The sequence below is a fragment of the Choloepus didactylus genome, chromosome X (assembly GCF_015220235.1).
Source record: "Choloepus didactylus isolate mChoDid1 chromosome X, mChoDid1.pri, whole genome shotgun sequence".
NCBI lineage: Eukaryota > Metazoa > Chordata > Mammalia > Pilosa > Megalonychidae > Choloepus > Choloepus didactylus.
Genome location: NC_051334.1, coordinates 136,797,110 through 136,816,717, shown reverse-complemented (window position 1 = coordinate 136,816,717; position 19,608 = coordinate 136,797,110). Strand labels below are relative to the sequence as shown.

At 36.3% G+C, this 19,608-nt stretch overlaps 1 protein-coding gene across 5 annotated transcripts in view; it reads left to right on the top strand.

Annotated features, from left to right (window-relative positions):
• LRCH2 (leucine rich repeats and calponin homology domain containing 2) overlaps nt 1-19,608 on the top strand; it is a 177,520-nt gene that overhangs the window by 59,177 nt on the left and 98,735 nt on the right. For all 5 annotated transcript variants that reach the window (XM_037822273.1, XM_037822272.1, XM_037822271.1 and 2 more), the window contains exons 3-6: nt 8,999-9,125; nt 14,042-14,147; nt 14,231-14,367; nt 18,400-18,533. In XM_037822273.1, the coding sequence (XP_037678201.1) occupies nt 8,999-9,125; nt 14,042-14,147; nt 14,231-14,367; nt 18,400-18,533 (504 nt within the window). The remainder of the gene's footprint in view (nt 1-8,998; nt 9,126-14,041; nt 14,148-14,230; nt 14,368-18,399; nt 18,534-19,608) is intronic.

Sequence of the window (19,608 nt, the reverse complement as noted above, 5' to 3'; positions counted from 1 at the left end):
TTATTTAGCTTTTTGTCCCCATTTTTCTACTCATCCATACATTCACAAGGCTTTAACAATCCCATTGTCACTCCTTGTGAGCTACATTGCTATACAGTCATCTTCAAGAGTCAAGGCTACTGGGTTGTGGTTTGATAGTTTCAGGTATTTACTTCTAGCTATTCCAATGCATTAACACCTAAAAAGAGTTATCTATATAGTGCATAAGAATGCCCACCAGAGTGACCTCTTGACTCCATTTGGAATCTCTCAGTCACTGAATTTAGCATGCTGTTTTGACTACTGTGGCTTTATAGTAGGCTTTAAAGTCAGGAAGTGTAAGTCTTCCCACTTCGTTCTTCATTTTAGAATGCTTTTGGCAGTTTAAGGCCCCTTTCCCTTCCAAATAAATTTGATAACTAGCTTTTCCAAGTCTGCAAAGTAGGTAGTTAGAATTTTGATTGGAATTGTGTTGAATTTGTAGATCGGTTTGGGTAGAATTGGCATCTTAATGACATTTAGCCTTCCTATCCATGAATGTGTAATATCTTTCCACCAATTTAGGTCCTCTTTGATTTCTGTTAGTAAAGTTTTGTAATTTTCTGTGTAGAGGTCTTTTACATCCTTGGTTAAGTTTATTCCTTGGTACTTGATTTTTTAGTTGCTATTGTGAATGGAATTTTTTTCTTGATTGCCTCTTCAGTTAGGTCATTTCTAGTGTATAGGAACATTACTGACTCTTGTCCATTAATCTTGTATCCCACTATGTTGCTGAATTTACTTATTAGCTCAAGTAGCTTTGTCATAGATTTCTCAGGATATTCCAAATATACTTTCATATCATCTGCAAATAATGGCAGTTTTACTTCTTCCTTTCCAATTTGGATGCCGATATTTCTTTGCCTTGCCAGGTTGTTCTGGCTAGAACTTTTAGCACAATGCTGAATAATAGTGTTGAGAGCGGGCATCTTTCTCTTGTTCCCAATTTTAGAGGGAAGGCTTTCAGTCTCTCACCATTGAGTACTATGCTGGCTGTGGCTTTTTCATATATGCTCTTTTTCATATTGAGGAAGTTTCCTTCTATTCCTATCTTTTGAAGTGATGTTATTAAAAAAGGATGCTGTATTTTGTTGAATGATTTTTCTGCATCTATTGAGATGGTCATTTGATTTTTCCCTTTCAATGTGTTAATGTATTGTATTACATTGATTTTCTTATGTGGAATCACCCTTTCATGACTGGAATGAACCCCACTTGGTTGTAGTGTATAATTCTTTTAATGTGTCTTTGGATTCCATTTGCAAATATTTTATTGAGAAATTCTGCATGTATATTCATTGGGGAGATTGTCCTGTAGTTTTCCTTTGTTGTTGTATCTTTATCTAGTTTTGTTGTTAGAGAGATGTTAGTGTCATAAAATGATTTAGATAATGTTCCTTTTCTTCAAGTTTTTGAAAGAATTTGAGCATCAATGGTATCAGTTCTTTTTGGAAAGTTTGGTAAAATTCCCCTGTGAAGCCATCTGGCCTTGTGCTTTTATTTGTAGGAAGATTTTTGATGACTGATTGGATCTCTTTACTTGTGATTTGTTTGTCGATGTCTTCTATTTCTTCTCGGGTCAGTCTAGGCTATTTGTGTGTTTCCAGGAAATTATCCATTTCCTCTAAATTGTCTTGTTTCTTAATGTGCAGTTGTTCATAGTATCCTCTTAGGATTTTACAAATTTTTCCAGGATCCACAGTAATATTCCCCCTCTTATTTCTGACTTTCATTATTTGGGTCTTCTCTTTTTGACTTTGTCAGTCTAGCCAAGGTTTTATCAAACTTGTTGATCTCAATGAACCAATTTTTGTTTTTATTTATTCTCTCTGTTGTTTTTTGTTCTCCAGATGATTTATTTCTCCTTTAATCTTTGTTATTTCTTTTCTTCTACTTGCTTTAGTGTTAGTTTGCTAACCATTCTTTAGCTACTTCAGTTGTTCTGTTATTTCTTTGACTTTATCTCTTTCTTCCTTTTTACTGTATGCATTTAGAGCTATAAATTTCCCTCTCAGCACTGCCTTTGCTGCATCCCGTAGGTTCTGATATATTGTGTTCTCATTTTCATTTCTCTCTATATATTTACCTATTTCCCTTGCAATTTTTTTCTTTGCTCCACTGATTGTTTAGGAGTTTGTTTTTTATCATCCATGTATTTATGAATGTTCTGGTTCTTTGGTGTTTATTGACTTCGAGTTGCATTCCAATGTGGTTGGAGAATGTGATTTCAATAATTTCAATCTTTTTAAATTTATTGAGGCTTGTTTTTTGTCCCGGCATATGATCTATCCTGGAGAATGTCCCATGAGTGATAGAGAAGAATGTATATCCTGGTCATTTGGGATGCAACTCTCTAGATGTGTATATTAAGTCTAATTCATTTATCACATTGTTTAGATTCTCAGTTTCCTTATTGGTCCTCTGTCTGGTTGCTGTATAGAGAAGAATGGTGTATTGAAATCTCTGACTATTATTGTAGAAACGTCTATTACTCCCTTGTGTTCTGCCAATGATTGTCTCATGTACTTTAGCACGCCTTGATTGGGTGCATAAACATTTATTATTGCTATTTTTTCTTGGTGAATTCTCCCTTTTATTAATATATAATGTTCTTTTTTGTCTCTTATGACAGCTCTGCATTTAAAGTCTGTGTTGTCTGATATTACTGTTGCTACCCCTGCTCTCTTTTGGCTGTAGCTTGTGTGGAATATTTTTTTCCATCCTTTCACTTTCAGTATTTTTGTGCCGCTGGTTCAAAGATGAGTCTCTTGTACACAGCATATCAATGGATCATACTTTTTAATCTGTTCTGCCAATATGTATCTTTTAAATGGGGAGGTTAATTCATTCACAGTCAGTGTTACTACTGTGAAGGCAGTTGTTGAATCAACCATCTTTTCCTTTGCTTTTTATTTGTCAGATCTGTTCCTTCCCCCCCCTTTTTTTACCTTTATGTTATCCTTACTAAAACTCTTCGATTTTTTGTGCTTCTCCTGACCCCTCTCACCTTTTTTTTCCCCTCAACAAGTAAAACTCCTTTTAATATTTCTTGCAGGGTAAGTCTCTTCTTAATAAAATCTCTCAGCATTTCTTTGTGAAATTTATAAACTTTCCCTCAATTTTGATGGAAAGCTTTGCTGGATAAAAAATTCTTGGCTAGCAATTTTTCTCTTTCAGAACCTTAAATTTGTCATACCCCTGCCTTCTCACCTCCATAGTGCCTGCTGAGTAGTCAGTACTTACTTTTATGTGGTTTCCCTTGTATGTGGTGAATTGCTTCTCTCTAGATGCTTTCAGGACTTTCTCCTTCTCGTCAGCATTTGGCAATCTGATTAGTTTATGTCTTGGAGTGGATTGATTTGGATTTATTGTATTTGGAATTAGTTGGGAATTGTTGCATATTATGTCATTTAGAAGGTTTGGGAAGTTTCCCCCAACTACATCTTCAAATATTCTTTTAGGCATTTACTCTTCTCCTTCTGGGACACTAGTGATTCTTATATTTGTGTGCTTCATGTTGTCCATCACTTCCCTGAGATCGATTTCAAATTTTTGATGTTATTCCTCATTTGTTCTTTGTGCATTTGCATTCAATTGCTTTTTCTTCTAGTTCACTTTTCCTTCTTCCACCTCTTCATATCTGTTGTTGTGTGTCTCCAGTTTATTTTTATGTTTTTAAACTTCTCAAATTTATTTATTTATTTAATTGAGATTGTTCACAAAGATACAACTATCCAGAGATCCAAAGTGTACAATCAGTTGCCTATGGTACCATCATACAGCTGTGCATCCATCACCACAATTAATTTTTTTCAGTCTTTAGAACATTTTTATTACTCCAGAAAAGGAATAAAGACAAAAAAAGAAACTCAAATCCTCCCATACCCCTAACCACTCCCCCTTCATTACTAATTCATAGTTTTGATATAGTACATTTTTTACTGTTGATGAAAGAATGTTAAAATACTACTAGCTGTAGTTTATAGTTTGCAATAGGTATGCTTTTTTTCCTATATGCCCTTCTATTACTAACTTCTAGTTATAGAGTCAAACATTTGTTCTAGTTCATGAAAGAGATTTCTAATATTTTTACAGTTAATCACGGACGTTGTCCACTACATTCCCATCTTTTAACCTCCAACTTTCCTTCTGGTGACATATGTGACTCTGAGCTTACCCTTTCCACCACCTTCATACACCATTCATCACTTTTAGTTATTCTTACAACATGCTACCATCACCTCTGTCCATTTCCTAATGTTTAAGTTCACCCTAGTTGAACATTTTGCTCATAACCCACCGCTCCTCATTCTTTAGCCTCATTCTATATCCTGAAAACTTATATTTCATGTCTATGAGTTTACATGTTATAATTAGTTCATATCAGTGAGACCCTGCAATATTTGTCTTATGTGTCTGGCAATATAGTGCCCTCAAGGTTTCTTCATCAACCCATTTCTTTTAAGACGGTTTTGTTCACATACCATACATTCCGTCCTAAGTAAACAAGCATTGGTTCCCTGCATAGTCATGTATTTATGTATTCAACGCCATCACCACTATCTATATAAGGACATCTCTATTTCTTCCACAAAGAATGAGGAAGAGTCAAAGAAGGTAGAGAGGCAAAAGAAAAAGTAAAAAGAAAGGGAGAGAGAGAGAGAAGAAAACATGATAGCTAGAAAGCAACAAAAGGAAAGACAGCATTAAACTAAAGTAGAATAAAGAATTAGACAACATCACCAATGCCAGGAGTCCCATACCCTTCCCCTATGTCCCCCACCAGCCATATGCATTTAGCTTTGGTATACTGCCTTTGTTATATTAAAGGAAGCATAATACAATGTTCCTGGTAATTATAGTCTCTAGTTTGCATTGATCATATTTTCTCCCCAGTCCCACCATAATTTTAACACCTTGCAATGTTGACATTCATTTGTTCTACCTCATGTAAAAACATATTTGTACCTTTTATTACAATCGTTGAGCACCCTAGGTTTCACTGAGTTATACAGTCCATCATTATCTTTGGTCTTTTGTTCTGGTGTCCCACATGGTCCTAACCTTCCTCTTTCAACCATATTCACAGTCATCTTTGTTCAGTGTGCTTACACTGCTGTGCTACTCTCTCCCAAAATTGTTTTCCAAACCTCTCACTCCTGTCTTTTCCTTTCTGTCTGCAGTGCTTCCTTTAGTGTTTCCCGTAGAGCAGGTATCTTCTTCACAAACTCTGTCATTGTCTGTTTGTCAGAGAATATTTTAAGCTCTCCCTCATATTTGAAGTACAGTTTTGCCGGATATAGAATTCTTGGTTGGTGATTTTTCTCTTTCAGTATCCTAAATATATCACCCCACTTCCTTCTTGCCTCCATGGTTTCTATTGAGAAATCCTCACATAGTCTTATCAAGCTTCCTTTGTATGTGATGGATCACTTTTCTCTTGCTGCTTTCAGGATTCTCTCTTTATCTTTGACATTTGATAATCTGATTATTAAGTGTTTTGTCGTAGGCCTATTCAGATGTATTCCCTTTGGGGTATGCTGCGCTTCTTGGATCTGTAATTTGATGTCTTTCATAAGAGATGAGAAATTTCTTTGATTATTTCCTCTATTATTGATTCTTCCCCTTTTCCCTTCTCTTCTTCTGGGACACCAATGACATGTACATTCTTGCATTTCGTTTTGTCCTTAAGTTCCCGGAGATGTTGCTCATATTTTTCCATTCTTTTCTCTATCTGTTCTTTTGTGTATAGGCTTTCAGGTGCCTTGTTCTCCAGTTCCTGAGTGTTTTCTTCTGCCTCTTGAGGTCTGCTGTTGTATGTTTCCATTGTGTCTTTCATCTCTTGTGTTGTGCCTTTCGTTTCCATAGATTCTGCCAGTTGTTTTTTGAACTTTCGATTTCTACCTCATGTACACCCAGTGTTTCATTTTACTCTTCATCTCTTTTGCCATATCTTCCCTAAACTTTTTGAATTGACTTCTTATTAGTTGTTTTATTTCCTGTATCTCAGTTGAAGTGTAAGTTTGTTCCTTTGACTGAGCCATAACTTCATTTTTCTTAGTGTAGGTTGTAGTTTTCTGTTGTCTAGGCATCTGGTTTCCTTGGTTACTCCAGTCAGGTTTTCCCAGACCAGAATGAGTTCAGGCCTTGGAAGGAGGCAATAGTATCAGATTGCCCTGAGGGTGTGTCTTAGAAGATTTGTACAGCCTGTGAGGCCTCAAGTCACTGTGCTTTTTCACCCAGCTGGTAGTGCCAGTCAGCCTATAGCTCCACACTTGTGTATGCAGGTGTGGCCCATGGCTGTTTTCCCCTAGGCTCTGGGGTCTGCTTCTGAATGGAAGGTGGGTAGTAAAGCTTGGCACCACCTTCTTCCTCTTAGAGAAGATACACCGCCTAGGGAGAGGTCATTTACATTTGAATAGTCTCTCTGTCTGTGCTGTCTCCACCCTTGGTCTGAGTCAGACCCCTGGGAACTGGAAATGGCTGAGGCTTTCTCCACTGAGCTGAAAAAGGGACAGAAAGCCTCCTTCAGGGCCAATCCATGGCCACCCTCTGGCTCTCCAAGGTCAGTTGTCACCCAAAGCCTCTGTCTGCTTTTTGAGGATTTGTAGCTTGTATTGAGCAGTCCACGTTTGTTGATTAAAACCCCAGTTGAGCTCAGCTGAGCTGTATGCTGAGATATATATATGCTCGGAGAGTGCTGCTCTCTAGCACTGCGAGGCTTTGCAGTTTGGGCTGTGGCGGGAGGGGACTCCTGCCTTGTATCCGCAGTTTTTACTTGTAGATTCTGTGCTGCAATCTCAGACATTCCTCCCACTTCAGGTTGGTGTTTGATGAGTGGACAATCACGTTTGTCCCCCCACAGTTATTCCAGATTATTTGCTAGTTGTTCCTGGTTGTTTATTAGTTGTTCCAGGGAGATAAACTAGCTTCCACTCTTCTCCATGCCACTATCTTCTTCCATCTCCCTCCAGTTTTTTTTTAATTTGATCAACAGGTTTTCTCATAACATCTACTATTTTTTTTAGTTCTTTCAAATTTCTCTTTATGCTCTTCTAGAGACTTTTTGATGTCCTTTATGTCTAAGGCAACCCACTGAAATTGTTTTATACATTTGTGTGTGCTTCCTTGATTAATTGCTCTAAGTTCTGTGTCTCCTCTGGCTTTTTATTTTGGTTGTTCGGCTTGCCCATATCTTCTTGTTTCTTCATGTGGTTTATAATTTTCTTGTGGCTTCGGGGCATTTGTTTATCTTGATAAGTGTATTTTGGGAAATGTAGGATTATTTGAATATTTATACATATATATATACATATATATATATTTTTTGGTAGAGCCACAGCTTGCTGGAGTGCACTTTCCCTGTCTTCCCAGCAGATGGTGCACTTGTTCCACCTCGCACCCTCAAGCCAGCTCTCCCTCAACTTCATTGTCTGCTGGGTGTGGTCCAAACTGGGTGGGAATCCAATCAGCACGACTGTTCTTCATGTGCACAGGGGACTGCAAACACTGGGAGTGCAGTGTGGGCCCTGGGCAGTTTGGCAGGGATTCTGCTTAGGGGATCTGTGGGTCTGGTGTTTCCTGGGCCTCTGAGTAGATCACTCTTGTGGTGTCGGGCTGCATGTCTCACCCTCCACCACAAACGTGTCTGCGAGCCTCTGGGGTGTGGGAGGGATTCCTGGTGTTTTGGTGTGGTGCCCTCGCCTATCCCTGCCTCTCACCCATGCACAACGTGGAATTCTATGGAGGGAGAATAAAAGAAGTCAGTGCCGGTCTGCTGCCTCCCTGGTTCCCTCACGGGAGCTCCCAATCGTGGAGCTGGGAGGATTATCTCCACAGCTGATTGCTGAGATGGGTGCACAGGAGTTGACCACTGCTCATTCCCCTGCTTGGCAGCCTTCTCACCACTGCCAGTCCCTGGTTGTGGTCCAGGCTGAATAATCTCACCCCATCCTTTGAAGATGCAGTTTCTCCACTTTTTCATCCATGTCCCCACCACATATTTTTGAAGTCCCTCTGACCCCTGGCACCCTGAAACCATTATCCTGGGCATACTCTGGCCCTTCTCTAGTTTCTTTCATAGAGGAGAAATTTGTTCTGCCTCACCTATTCTGCCATCTTCTTGGAAATCCCTGGGATATAAATTTAATCATATTAGTTGAAGGGAATGTCCCTGAATCCAGGTTGCCTGAGACTGAATCCTGGCTCCACTACTTACCAGCTTTGTGACTTTGAGCAGGTTATTTAATTTCTTTGTGACTGTTTCTTCATATATCAAACAGGGACCATGATCATATCTATCTTCATAACGTAGGTTTTTGTGAAGTTTAGTCGAGTTGATTCATGTGAAGTGCTCTGAACATGGCCTGGCACATGGTAAGCACTCAATAAATGTCGTTATTATCTTTAAACGTGCCTGCAGGTAAGGATTGTTGTTTCAATGTTGAGTTGAGATAAAGGTGCTAGTAGGCTGTTCCATAAACAATAAAAGAAAGGAATGAATTATAGCCACTACATGTTTTTGAAAATATGATCATATTCATTATTGTACATTTGAACATGGAGAAATTGAATATGGTGGAATTATAGCAGAGAGCAAGATTCTGTCATTCTTGGGTTCTTAAGAATCATTTTAGGTATTTGAAAACTGTTGATATCTAGGACAAGATCATAAGTAGCAGCATAGGCTTTGCCATCAGACTTGCATTTGAATCTCTGCTGTGCCTGGGGAAGTCACTTAACCAGTTTTAACCTTCATTTTTTAATTTTTATAATGGAGATAGTAATACTCCCTATCTTGTATTAATTTGAGGATTAAATGAGATAGTGCATGTAAGGAATTTAGCACCATGCTTGACACTCATTAAGTACTATTCAGTGAAAATTTTTTTATTTTTGATTGGATTTGTTCTTTTTCAATATAATATGTCAGGTTTCATATACATTTCTCATAAAAATAACTCCTCCTTATTCTTTTCAGTCGAAATCTTTTATCAACATTGCCAAAATACCTGTTCGATCTCCCACTTAAAGTTTTGGTTGTCAGTAATAACAAACTGGTATCCATTCCAGAAGAAATTGGGAAGTTAAAAGATTTAATGGAATTGGTGAGTAAAATAGTTGCATTAATTGTATATGTAATATGCATTATATATATGTATATAGATACCTTACGTTTTGGAATATTACTCATTTCTTTGTGGAATTTCATTGTGATTTTTTAAAAAAATGTATAACTTGGTGTTCTAGTTTGCTAATGCTGCCAGACTGCAAGATACCAGAAATGGATTGACTTTTATAAAGGGGGTTTATTTGGTTACACAGTTACAGTCTTAAGGCCATAAAGTGTCCAAGGTAACACATCAGCAATCAGGTACCCTCACTGAAGGATGGCCAGTGGCACCTGGGAAACCTCTGTTAGCTGGGAAGGCATGTGGCTGTCGTCTGCTCCAAGTTCTGGTTTCAAAATGGCTTTCTCCCAGGACGTTCCTCTCTAGGCTGCAGCTCCTCTTCGAAATGTCACTCTCAGTTGCTCTTGGGGTGTTTGTCCTCTCTTAGCTTATCTGGAACAAGAGTCTGCTGTCAATGACTGTCTTCAGCTGTCTCTCATCTGCAGCTCCTCTCTCAGCTCATGTGCATTCTTCAAAGTGTCCCTTCTTGGCTGTAGCAAGCTCGCTCCCTCTGTCTGAGCCTATATAGTGCTCTAGCAAACCAATCAAGGCCCACACTGAATGGGCGGCCCACACCTCCATGGAAACCATCCAGTCAGAGTCATCACCCACAGTTGGGTGGGTCACATCTCCATGGAAAAACTCAAAGAATTACAATCTAATCAACACCAGTACATCTGCCCACACAAGATTACATCAAAGACAGTGGCGTTTTGGGGGACATAACACATTCAAACTGGCACACTTGGTATATGCCTAAATTCACTGTAGTAAAATTTTGAGATACCATTATTTGTGCCTGATTTTAGGTCCCAGCCACAAAAAGATGCCTGGTTGTTCCTCAGTCCTAGTGAGATGAGAGTTTGTTTGTGAGCATTAAGAAATTCTTTTCAAGTGAATAAGTGTTTGTTTATCCATTTTTTGGTCAGTAAGGGTCTTGGGCAGGAAAAAAAATGTTTTTTAAAGGTTTTACAGGGCTACTGTGAGAGCCTCAGAGAAAGGGAATAAGAGAAGAGAGTATAGTGCTTTGACAGAATAGAATGAACAGAATAACCCTTTTTGTCTTATATCCTCTTGTGACTTTGCAATACTTTTGGGATGAAGATAAATGAAAAGAGGCTATTATAAGCAATTGATTGTAGAAATATAGGAATAATTTAAAGTAATTACATTGAACATAATTCTAGAGGTGTTTAAGGACATTAAACTCTGAGAGTAAATATAATCAGATCCTCAATGCCTTGAGCTGTCTTCGCATCTGTGCATTACTTCTACCTTACACAATATACTACAGTTTATTTTTTTTTATCTTGGTTAATACATTCCCAATAAATATGTATTTAAAGAACATTCTTAAATGTGGCATTATTATATCTTGAGGACCAACAGTTTTCCCAAATAATTTATCTACAGTTTTATAATGGAGAATTCATGTGCAAATAGAATGTAATGACCAGAAATTTGAGGAATACTTGTATGTGCAGTTATAACACAAGGAACCTTTCTTTGACGTCACATTGTTATATAAAAACCACAGAATTTTGAGGTTATAAAATACCTTAGAAATGATTGATTGTAATCACTTCCTAATGTAGGATCCCCTGACACTCTTCTTGTATATTTTAAATTGTGGACCTGTCTTGTGTGTTTGTCTTAAGTAGCCCTGATTATTTTTTGCAAAACTTAATTTGTTAGTGATCTTTCTTATTTTGATCCAAAGTACCCTCAAACACCCCCACCCCCAATCACTTCTATCTCTTGGTCCTGGCTTTTCCATTTGAAGAAGTGTAGCTAATGACAACCCCTCTTGTTCTAGTTTGCTAATGCTGCCGGAATGCAAAACACCAGAGATGGATTGGCTTTTATAAAAGGGGGTTTATTTGGCCACACAGTTACAGTCTTAAGGCCATAAAGTGTCCGAGGTAACACATCAGCAATTGGGTACCTTCACTGGAGGATGGCCAATGGTGTCCAGAAAACCTGTTAGCTGGGAAGGCACATGGCAGGCATCTGCTCCAAAGTTCTGGTTTCAAAATGGCTTTCTCCCAGGATGTTCCTCTCTAGGCTGCAGTTCCTCATTTGTCCTCTCTCGGCTTCTCCGGCGCAAGAGTCTGCTTTCAATGGCTGTCTTCAAACTGTCTCTCATCTGCAGCTCCTGTGCTTTCTTCAAAGTGTCCCTCTTGGCTGTAGCTCCTCTTCAAAAGTTCACTCTCAGCTGCACTGAGTTCCTTCTGTTTGTCAGCCCATTTATATGGCTCCACTGATTAAGGCCCACCCTGAATGGGTGGGGCCATGCCTCCATGGAAATATCTAATCAGAGTCATCACCCACAGCTGGGTGGGGTGCATCTCCATGGAAACACTCAAAGAATTACAATCTAATCAACACTGATAGGTCTGCCCACACAAGATTACATCAAATATAATGGTGTTTGGGGGAACATAATACATTCAAACTGGCACACCTCTTCTCTTCTGATACTTGTAATCTGTCATGTGTCTACTCTCCATTTTACCAAATTATATGGCTTGTTTTTATGTAGAATAAACATTTAAAAAATAATTGAACCTTTATTCCCTTCCTTGACTCTTTAATTTTAGTTTTTTCTATACTGAACATGTTCCTTTTTGTTAAGGTCTCTTTTAATGCTGTAATAAAAAATGAGCAGAAGATTCCAGATGTGATCTAACAATTTCATAATAAAATGGACCATTACCTTCTTTAACTTGGACACTAAAGATTTTGTAGGTATTATACATTAAGATTCTGTGGCTCTGTAATGTTCTTCTTTCTTTTTTTGCATTCAATTTTGGCCCAATGTTCTAAATTATATTACATGAGATAATTTTTGGATAAATGAAATGTCTAAAATATGTAGGCTTTTATATTTATTCTAGTATTATTATTTTAGTAGAATATTTTAAAAATAGTAAATGTCATTATTTTACTAAGTGCTATAATATTATGCTTTACAGTCTTAAAATCATTAACAGTGGATGGGTAGATAGCATTAGTATGGTTAATTGACAACTGTGAATCACATAATGAATTTGTCGGCATTCTCTGTCATTGGGATATTTTCCCATGGCACTTAGATGTTGTAACCAACTATAAAATTCTGTTCTTATAAACTAGGGAAAACTGTGGTCTCCAATTCCCAGCAGGGTATTTTGTAGAGTACCCATTGGCCAGGTTCCTATGCCTGCATTTTATTTCTTCAGGGAAAAAATTAAATATTGGCCTCTAAAAAATTTCCATGGATTTTTTCTGCATAGAAATCTGTATCAGACACCTTTAGGAAGAAGCAATAGTATTTACTTTAAATGGCATTTTCCCAAAATTTTGCTATCCACCATTTGGATAATAGTCTATTCTCAACACAGCAGGTAAGGTGATCCTTTTAAATCATTTCATTCTTTTATTCAGAAATCTCTGATTTATTCACAGATCTGTCATAGTAAAAGCCAAAGTTGTACCCCTCCTTTTATCCTACTTTCCCTCTTTCCCACTCCCCTCTAGTTGCATTGGATTCTTTGCTGTTCTAAGTACATGCTAGGCATGCTCTGCCTAAGGACCTTTAAATTTATTGTTCTTTCTGTCTGGAATACTCCTTTCTTATATATTGGCACGATTCACTTTCTCAGCTCTGACAACACATTGCTCAAATGTCACCATTTCCATTAGACAATCTAAATTGCTGATCCCTGCACTCCTACTGGCATTGCCATTTTCCTATACTTTGCTATGTTTTCTCTTTTTTCTCTCATAGCACTTAATCACCTTCTAGCATATTATATAATCTACTCCCCTCCCTAAAATATAAGCTCCTTAGGGAGCTGTGAGGGCAGCACACTTTGTTTTCTTCTTTGATGTGTCCCCAGCACCTACAACCGTGCCTAACAAATAGTCCTTGATAAATGTTTGTTGTTGAATGAAGACACCTTATATATCATTTGAAAGAAGTAGGTAGGATACATTTTTATATTCATCTGTAGCCCTATTGGATTTTTTCAATACATGTATTTAATATTATCCCCTCTGTCCAAGTTATTATCATTTTCAGTGAAAACTGGAAATTTGCAGACTATTGCAGTAAAATATGAATTGCATTTGCAGTGTGTCTGGAATGTCTGCTACCTGAAATCATGTTGCAGATTTTTCTTCTCCTTCTGAAGATATGGTAATAGGAAAAGAGAAAGGGAGAGGAGAGCAAAGTTAACTTAAGCTGTTCTTTATTCTCTTATGATGGAAACCAGGTATTGCTTATCTTTAATGCAGGGCTTTGCTTAACTTATCCATGAGAGGTTTCCAAGTTAGAGCTCTTAGAATGCTTTTGGGTTATGATGTGAGCCACAAAGCAAATCTTAATTTGTGTCCATTTGGAGAAAGATGTTTTGTTAAACTGATAGTCTTTGGTTCTCTAAATCACCTCTGTAAGTCCTTTACTTTCTCAGCTTCTGCCCAATCAGATATCCTAAACCAACTATCATAATTAACAGATTATTACAGTGATTGATAGTTATTAGTCTTTTATTTGACCTCTACATGAAGATCACCTGGATCATCCATACTTCTTGTTTTAGTTGGTAAGAATTGGTCTTTAGTTAAGATTTTTGAGAGGTTGACTTATGTAGTTACTAAGTTATAATGTCATATTTTTGTACAGAAAAATTTATGTTGACTGCTCTGGGTTGACTTCATGATGTGATATAAATAGGTATCTGCTAGATAATCCATTTTTAGAGAAACATCATTACAAGTAATTTTGCTGGCTATTAGCTGTTTGCTTTAATTTAAAAATTAGAATATATCCATATTTCTCAGTTGGTTATATTTTTATTTTTTTTCCTTAGGATATTAGCTGTAATGAGATTCAGGTCCTTCCCCAACAAATGGGAAAATTATATTCACTTAGAGAGCTAAATATAAGAAGAAATAATCTTCATGTGTTGCCAGATGGTAAGATGCTCACTATTTTTACTAACACAAGTAAGAGAGTAATGATATAAAATATAATTTAATTATTTTTCATTTCTGAACAGAATTAGGAGATCTTCCTTTAGTCAAGCTGGATTTCTCTTGTAACAAAGTGACCGAAATTCCAGTTTGTTACAGAAAACTGCATCATTTACAAGTAATAATTTTGGATAACAATCCATTGCAGGTACCACCAGCACAGGTTTGTAATAAAACTATGACATTTGTTTCTTCCTATTCCATTCATAATTATATCTCTTTGTTATTGGTAAATTAAAAAAGCATCAGAATTAAGAGTTAATTTGTTGTTCAGGTACTATTATCCAAAGGAGTATTTCTGAGGAGTAAATTTTTCACTTTGCTAGGAGTTTTAGCCTAGGTGTTAGAGTCGGAAAACCCAGATATCAGCTTTCTGCTTGTGAAATGATGATGATTATTGTCAATGTTATTTTTTCAAAAACATGGATTAAGAAGTATCTCATTCTACCCATCTTCTACTCAGGTATGTACTTACTTGGAATTTGTTATATGATTGACTGGAGCACGTACTTGGCACTGAGAGATGGAATTATAACAGAAAGAACAAGATATAAGTGGAAAACATTAACTAGGACTTTTAGTTTAATGAGGTTTAAATCTATGTGCAATCCACTAAAATGATAGTAAAGGAATAAACATAAATCCATAAGGACAAAGTGAATGAGATAATTTTGGAAAATGGAAAATAATTGGAATAGTGGTAATTAGGGCCTCTCCTTATACACCGCACAAGAGCATCTGGCTGAGGAGGCACATGACAAAGAAATTCTGGCCCACACTCTACTTCTAAGCTTTATGCCTGGTGCAGAGGTTGCATATATCCGGAGAAAGGTTTACCTTTTTCATACCGCAAAGGTACAGTCCACTCTGTTCAAAGGGTGTCCCTTTTCTGAATCACAGAAAAGCTGGCTGGAGTCCTGGTTGTAGCTCCTACCACGGCAGAATGGGGAAAGCTGAAATTTGTATCTTCTGTGAGAGAAGGCAGCAAGAAACAAGTTCATTTTCTCTGTTAACCCTGGGAATGGCTCAGATATTAGAGGAACTCTGAACATAGGGACAAGGGGCCCAAAATAGGAAAGTTTGTAGAATGTTTTAAGGCAGTGCCATCCAGTAGAACTTTCTGCAATAAGGGGAGTGTTCTGTAATTTGCATTGTCTGATACCATGGCCATATGCCTCTTTGAGAAGTGGTTACTATATTGGGCAGTGCAGGTCTAAGGAACATTTGTACTCCCAGATCTTTGTCCTTAACCCAGCACCCAAATGACTGTCTGTTCTTGTCTTAGCTGAAGCCTGGAGTTTTCTCTTTAGCTCAGGTCTGTGTATTAGAACTTTCTTTGGTGATGGAAATATTCTATACCTGCATTGTCCAATACTGTAGTCACAAGTGGCTATTGAGTGCTTGAAAGTGGATAATGTGACTGAGGAACTGAATTTTAAATTTTATTTAGGTTTAATTAATGCAAGTTTAAATAGCCACATGTGTGACTAGTGGCAAACATAATGAGCAGCACAGCTATAAATAAAATTGAATCAGAGAGGTTCTAGAGTCAGAGGCTTTAGGCACAGGTATGGTCAGGAATGAGAGCCAATATTGAAAACAACGGATGCTTGCATACTGAATGTTGAGACCCTTCAGTGCACTCCTCTTGTTTGGCTCCCAGAATCCTTGGCAGTCTGTCTTCTATATCTCAGGCAGGAGATAGATTGATTTCTCAAACTGATTGAACCAGGAAAAAAGACATATATCTCGGGGCGGGGGTTCCCCTAATGAACTGGACAGGCCCACTGTTGGTTAATTTCTCCCATGTACACAGAGCTTCCAGTTGGCTTCTTATTGTCTCGCTCTTGAAAATGAACAGACTGTCACGGATCACTAGACATTGCAGGAATGATCTTTAACATGATAGAGACTCAAACACTTAAAAGCTTCCATTGAAACAAAATGGGTTCAGCAGTGGTCATCAGAATGACTTCTCAGTGGTAGCAGCTAAAGCCAGAAGGCATCAGAATAAAGCCTTAAAAGATTAAAGGAGCATTACCAACTTTCTACACTCATCCAAACTATAAGTCACATGTGAGGTTAACAAAAGTCATTTTCAAACAATGCAAGTCTCAGAAATTTTAACTCTCATACACCCTGTCTTAGGAAGTTGGCAGAGTATGTACTGCACTGAAAGGAGGGAGTAAACCAAGAAAGAGGTAGTCATCATGCCCGTCATTGACAGATATGCAAAGGCCTAGAGAACACTAGAGAATAACCCACTTGGTCTGGAGTTGGAGAGTTGTCTCAAAAAAGAAAAGAAAAGAAAGAAAATGATAGATGATTTCAAGTGTTTGACCATATGGAGAGACGTTCTGCAGTTCTGTCAGAAAGTCTGAGAATTTAGTAATAAGCATATAGAAATTTTGCAAAGGAAAAAGGGGACAGTTAGTCACTTTGGGAAAAACTTAAAAGTTATAAGAGAAGGAAAATATAATCTTAATATTCTGTGTGGCTCATCTGTGAATATTTTCTTGATCATAATGAGTACTGGATTTTGATTTAAGGAAAAACTGTAACCACTATAATAGCTAACATTTATATATTACTTGCCACACTTCAGGTACTGGTGAAAATATTTTACATATATTAACTCATTTAATCTTTACAGCAACCATATAAGATGGGTACATTATTATCCTCATTTTACATATGAGGAAACAGAGCATAGAAGATAAATGACTTGTTGAAGGTCATATGGCTAGTATGTGGTAGAGCTGGGATTCAAACTTAGGTGGTCTGACTCCATTCAGATGTGAGTGGGTGGGGGGATATAGATGTATGGATGGTAGTGGTAATGTAAGAAATTGTAAGTCCTCATCTTCCTTAGTAAGATCTCAATAAATAAAATCTATAATTGTAAAATAAAAATAGCAGTAGAAACATGGTATTTATAAATATGGGGGTAAATAACAGAAAATCAGCTAAAAGAGTTGAAAGTGGGTATTGGATCTTGGGGAGTGAAAGAGGGTACAGTGGGGATTATTTTTGCTGTCAGTTTTGTAATTATGTGTCATTTTTAAAACTATGCTAATGATTTCCTAAAATAAAAATAAAACTTAAATTTACAAAAGAGAAGGTAATTCACCAGCATTTAACTTGGTAGTGAAAGATTAATTTCTATTTCGTTTGGACAGGTAATGGGATATATTTAGCACATTTTAATTGGTAATTAATGTACTTCTATTCTGGTAGCTCAAAAGTTTTTATTTTCCTTTTAACTGAAATTTTTCAATGGTCAGATCTGACCAAGTTTCTATTAGAATTGTCTAAGAACAGTCTTCCTTTTCACTTGAATGATAATTACTTTTTAATATAGTTGCCTTGTTGTTCTCTTTGTCGGACTGTTTTTGCATGAGTTATAAGATTGTACCATGAACACCATAAAACAGGAAATTTAATTAGAATCTTGGAGAAATGTATATTTGATATTAATCATAGTGGTTGAAACGAACTTTTGTAAAGCTGACTTGGGTTTTTCTTTACCTGTCATTTTCCATCTTTCATGTACAGGAGAATACTTTCTTTCACATAGTATTTTACACCTCATTATTCCTTTTCTCATCACCAAAGAAAATAATTTCTCAGCAGATTATCCTAGTTGAATTGACCAATATTTTGTTTTATTAATTTATTCTAAATGTCCTAATATCACACCTAATTTTACATTCTTTTTGTTTTGATTATCCTTCTTATCTTATTTAGACCAATCATCCTTCTTATCTTATTTAGACCAATCACTTTAGTGGTTCTGATGAGATTACTTTAAAGAATTACATAGATTATTTATTCTATCCTCACCATGGTAATGAATGTATTTCTTCACATTGTTTCTAATAAAGGCAATTTTCTTCATTTGTCAAATTTTATCTTGTTTAGTGGTTTGTACATTGTACTTTTATCAAGAAAACTTCAGTGAAATTAGAAAAAATATTTAATTTTTTCTAATAAGAACAGAGATGGCAGTAGAATTTTACAATTGGTATCAGTATTGTCAAACATACACATTATTTAAATATGCAAACTAAATCTATGAAGACTGTGATGTCTCAACATAATTTCAAATTATCAAAATGTGTAAGTAAATTGATAATAGTATCTGTATTTGGAACTATATAATTAATTCTGTTTATTTCCCAAATATTTTTGACAGATATGTTTAAAGGGTAAAGTACACATATTTAAGTACTTAAATATTCAAGCATGTTGCAGAATGGATAAGAAACCAGATTCCTTGGATCTTCTGTCACTGAGTAAAAGAGTGCCCTCCCAGCCTCTCACTGATAGGTAATGTAATATTCTCATGATCTTATTTGATGATGATTGGTGTCTGTCTTCTATCTACATAAACGATATTTATTATTAATTTGGTGTGTACTGAATATATTTAGATTGATTGGCTCAAGTATTAAAATAAATAATTGGCTGAAGCTTAATATCACCATCAGAGAATGGACTTCTGGTATATTAGAATAAATTTGAATTTTCTCTAATCATTATTAAAGTTTTAGTAGTAAAATGTAAGCATTTGAGTTTATAATACAGCAACACTAATTTCTCAGCTTTTGACAACTGTTGACTTACTCCTGTGATCATTCTATTGTTCATTTGTAATAAAAAGTGGAATTTCACTTTCACCTGAGGCTAGTGGAAGAGCATGACATTTTGGGGATACATTTTTATCTTTCTTCATATTCTTTATATTCTTTATGTGTAGATCGGAGAGAATTTAGCATTGATGTTCTGGATGATTATGGAGTTTTCCTTCCTCATGAGATTTGAAAATGTAGATTCAATATTCTGCTTTTAATTCATCCTTTCAAGATTTATATTGGCCTGAAAGATTTTGTGAAAACATAATTCCACCTAATAGTGTGGAAAATAACTTGAAATGGTCTGAGACTGTAGACAGAGAGACTATACCCTTGCCTAAAATATATAAAGGTTTGTAATTGCATATATGATAAATTTAGACTACTTGAAATGGCAGAGTGGAAAGTACTATTGTTAACAGTGAAAGTTCTTCGATTCCCAGATAAGACTTTTTCTTGAAATATAAAAATATTTATATTTTTAGAAGTAAATATCTAAATATTAAATTCAGTCCCTAAAGATAATTTTGTTTAATATTATTCTTACATAATGAATGGTAGTAGACCAAACAATTCTATAAAAATTAGAATTACTGCATACTCTATCTTTTTTACTCTGCTTTGCACTATTATTTAGTTAAGAATGAATTTGCTTTATAGTAATGACATTCACTGTTTTATTCATTTTATTTTACAAATATCAGTTGAACATGCCTACACTGGTAGGTTCAGGGTATGTTTGTTGAATAACACACACATTTGGTTTCTGT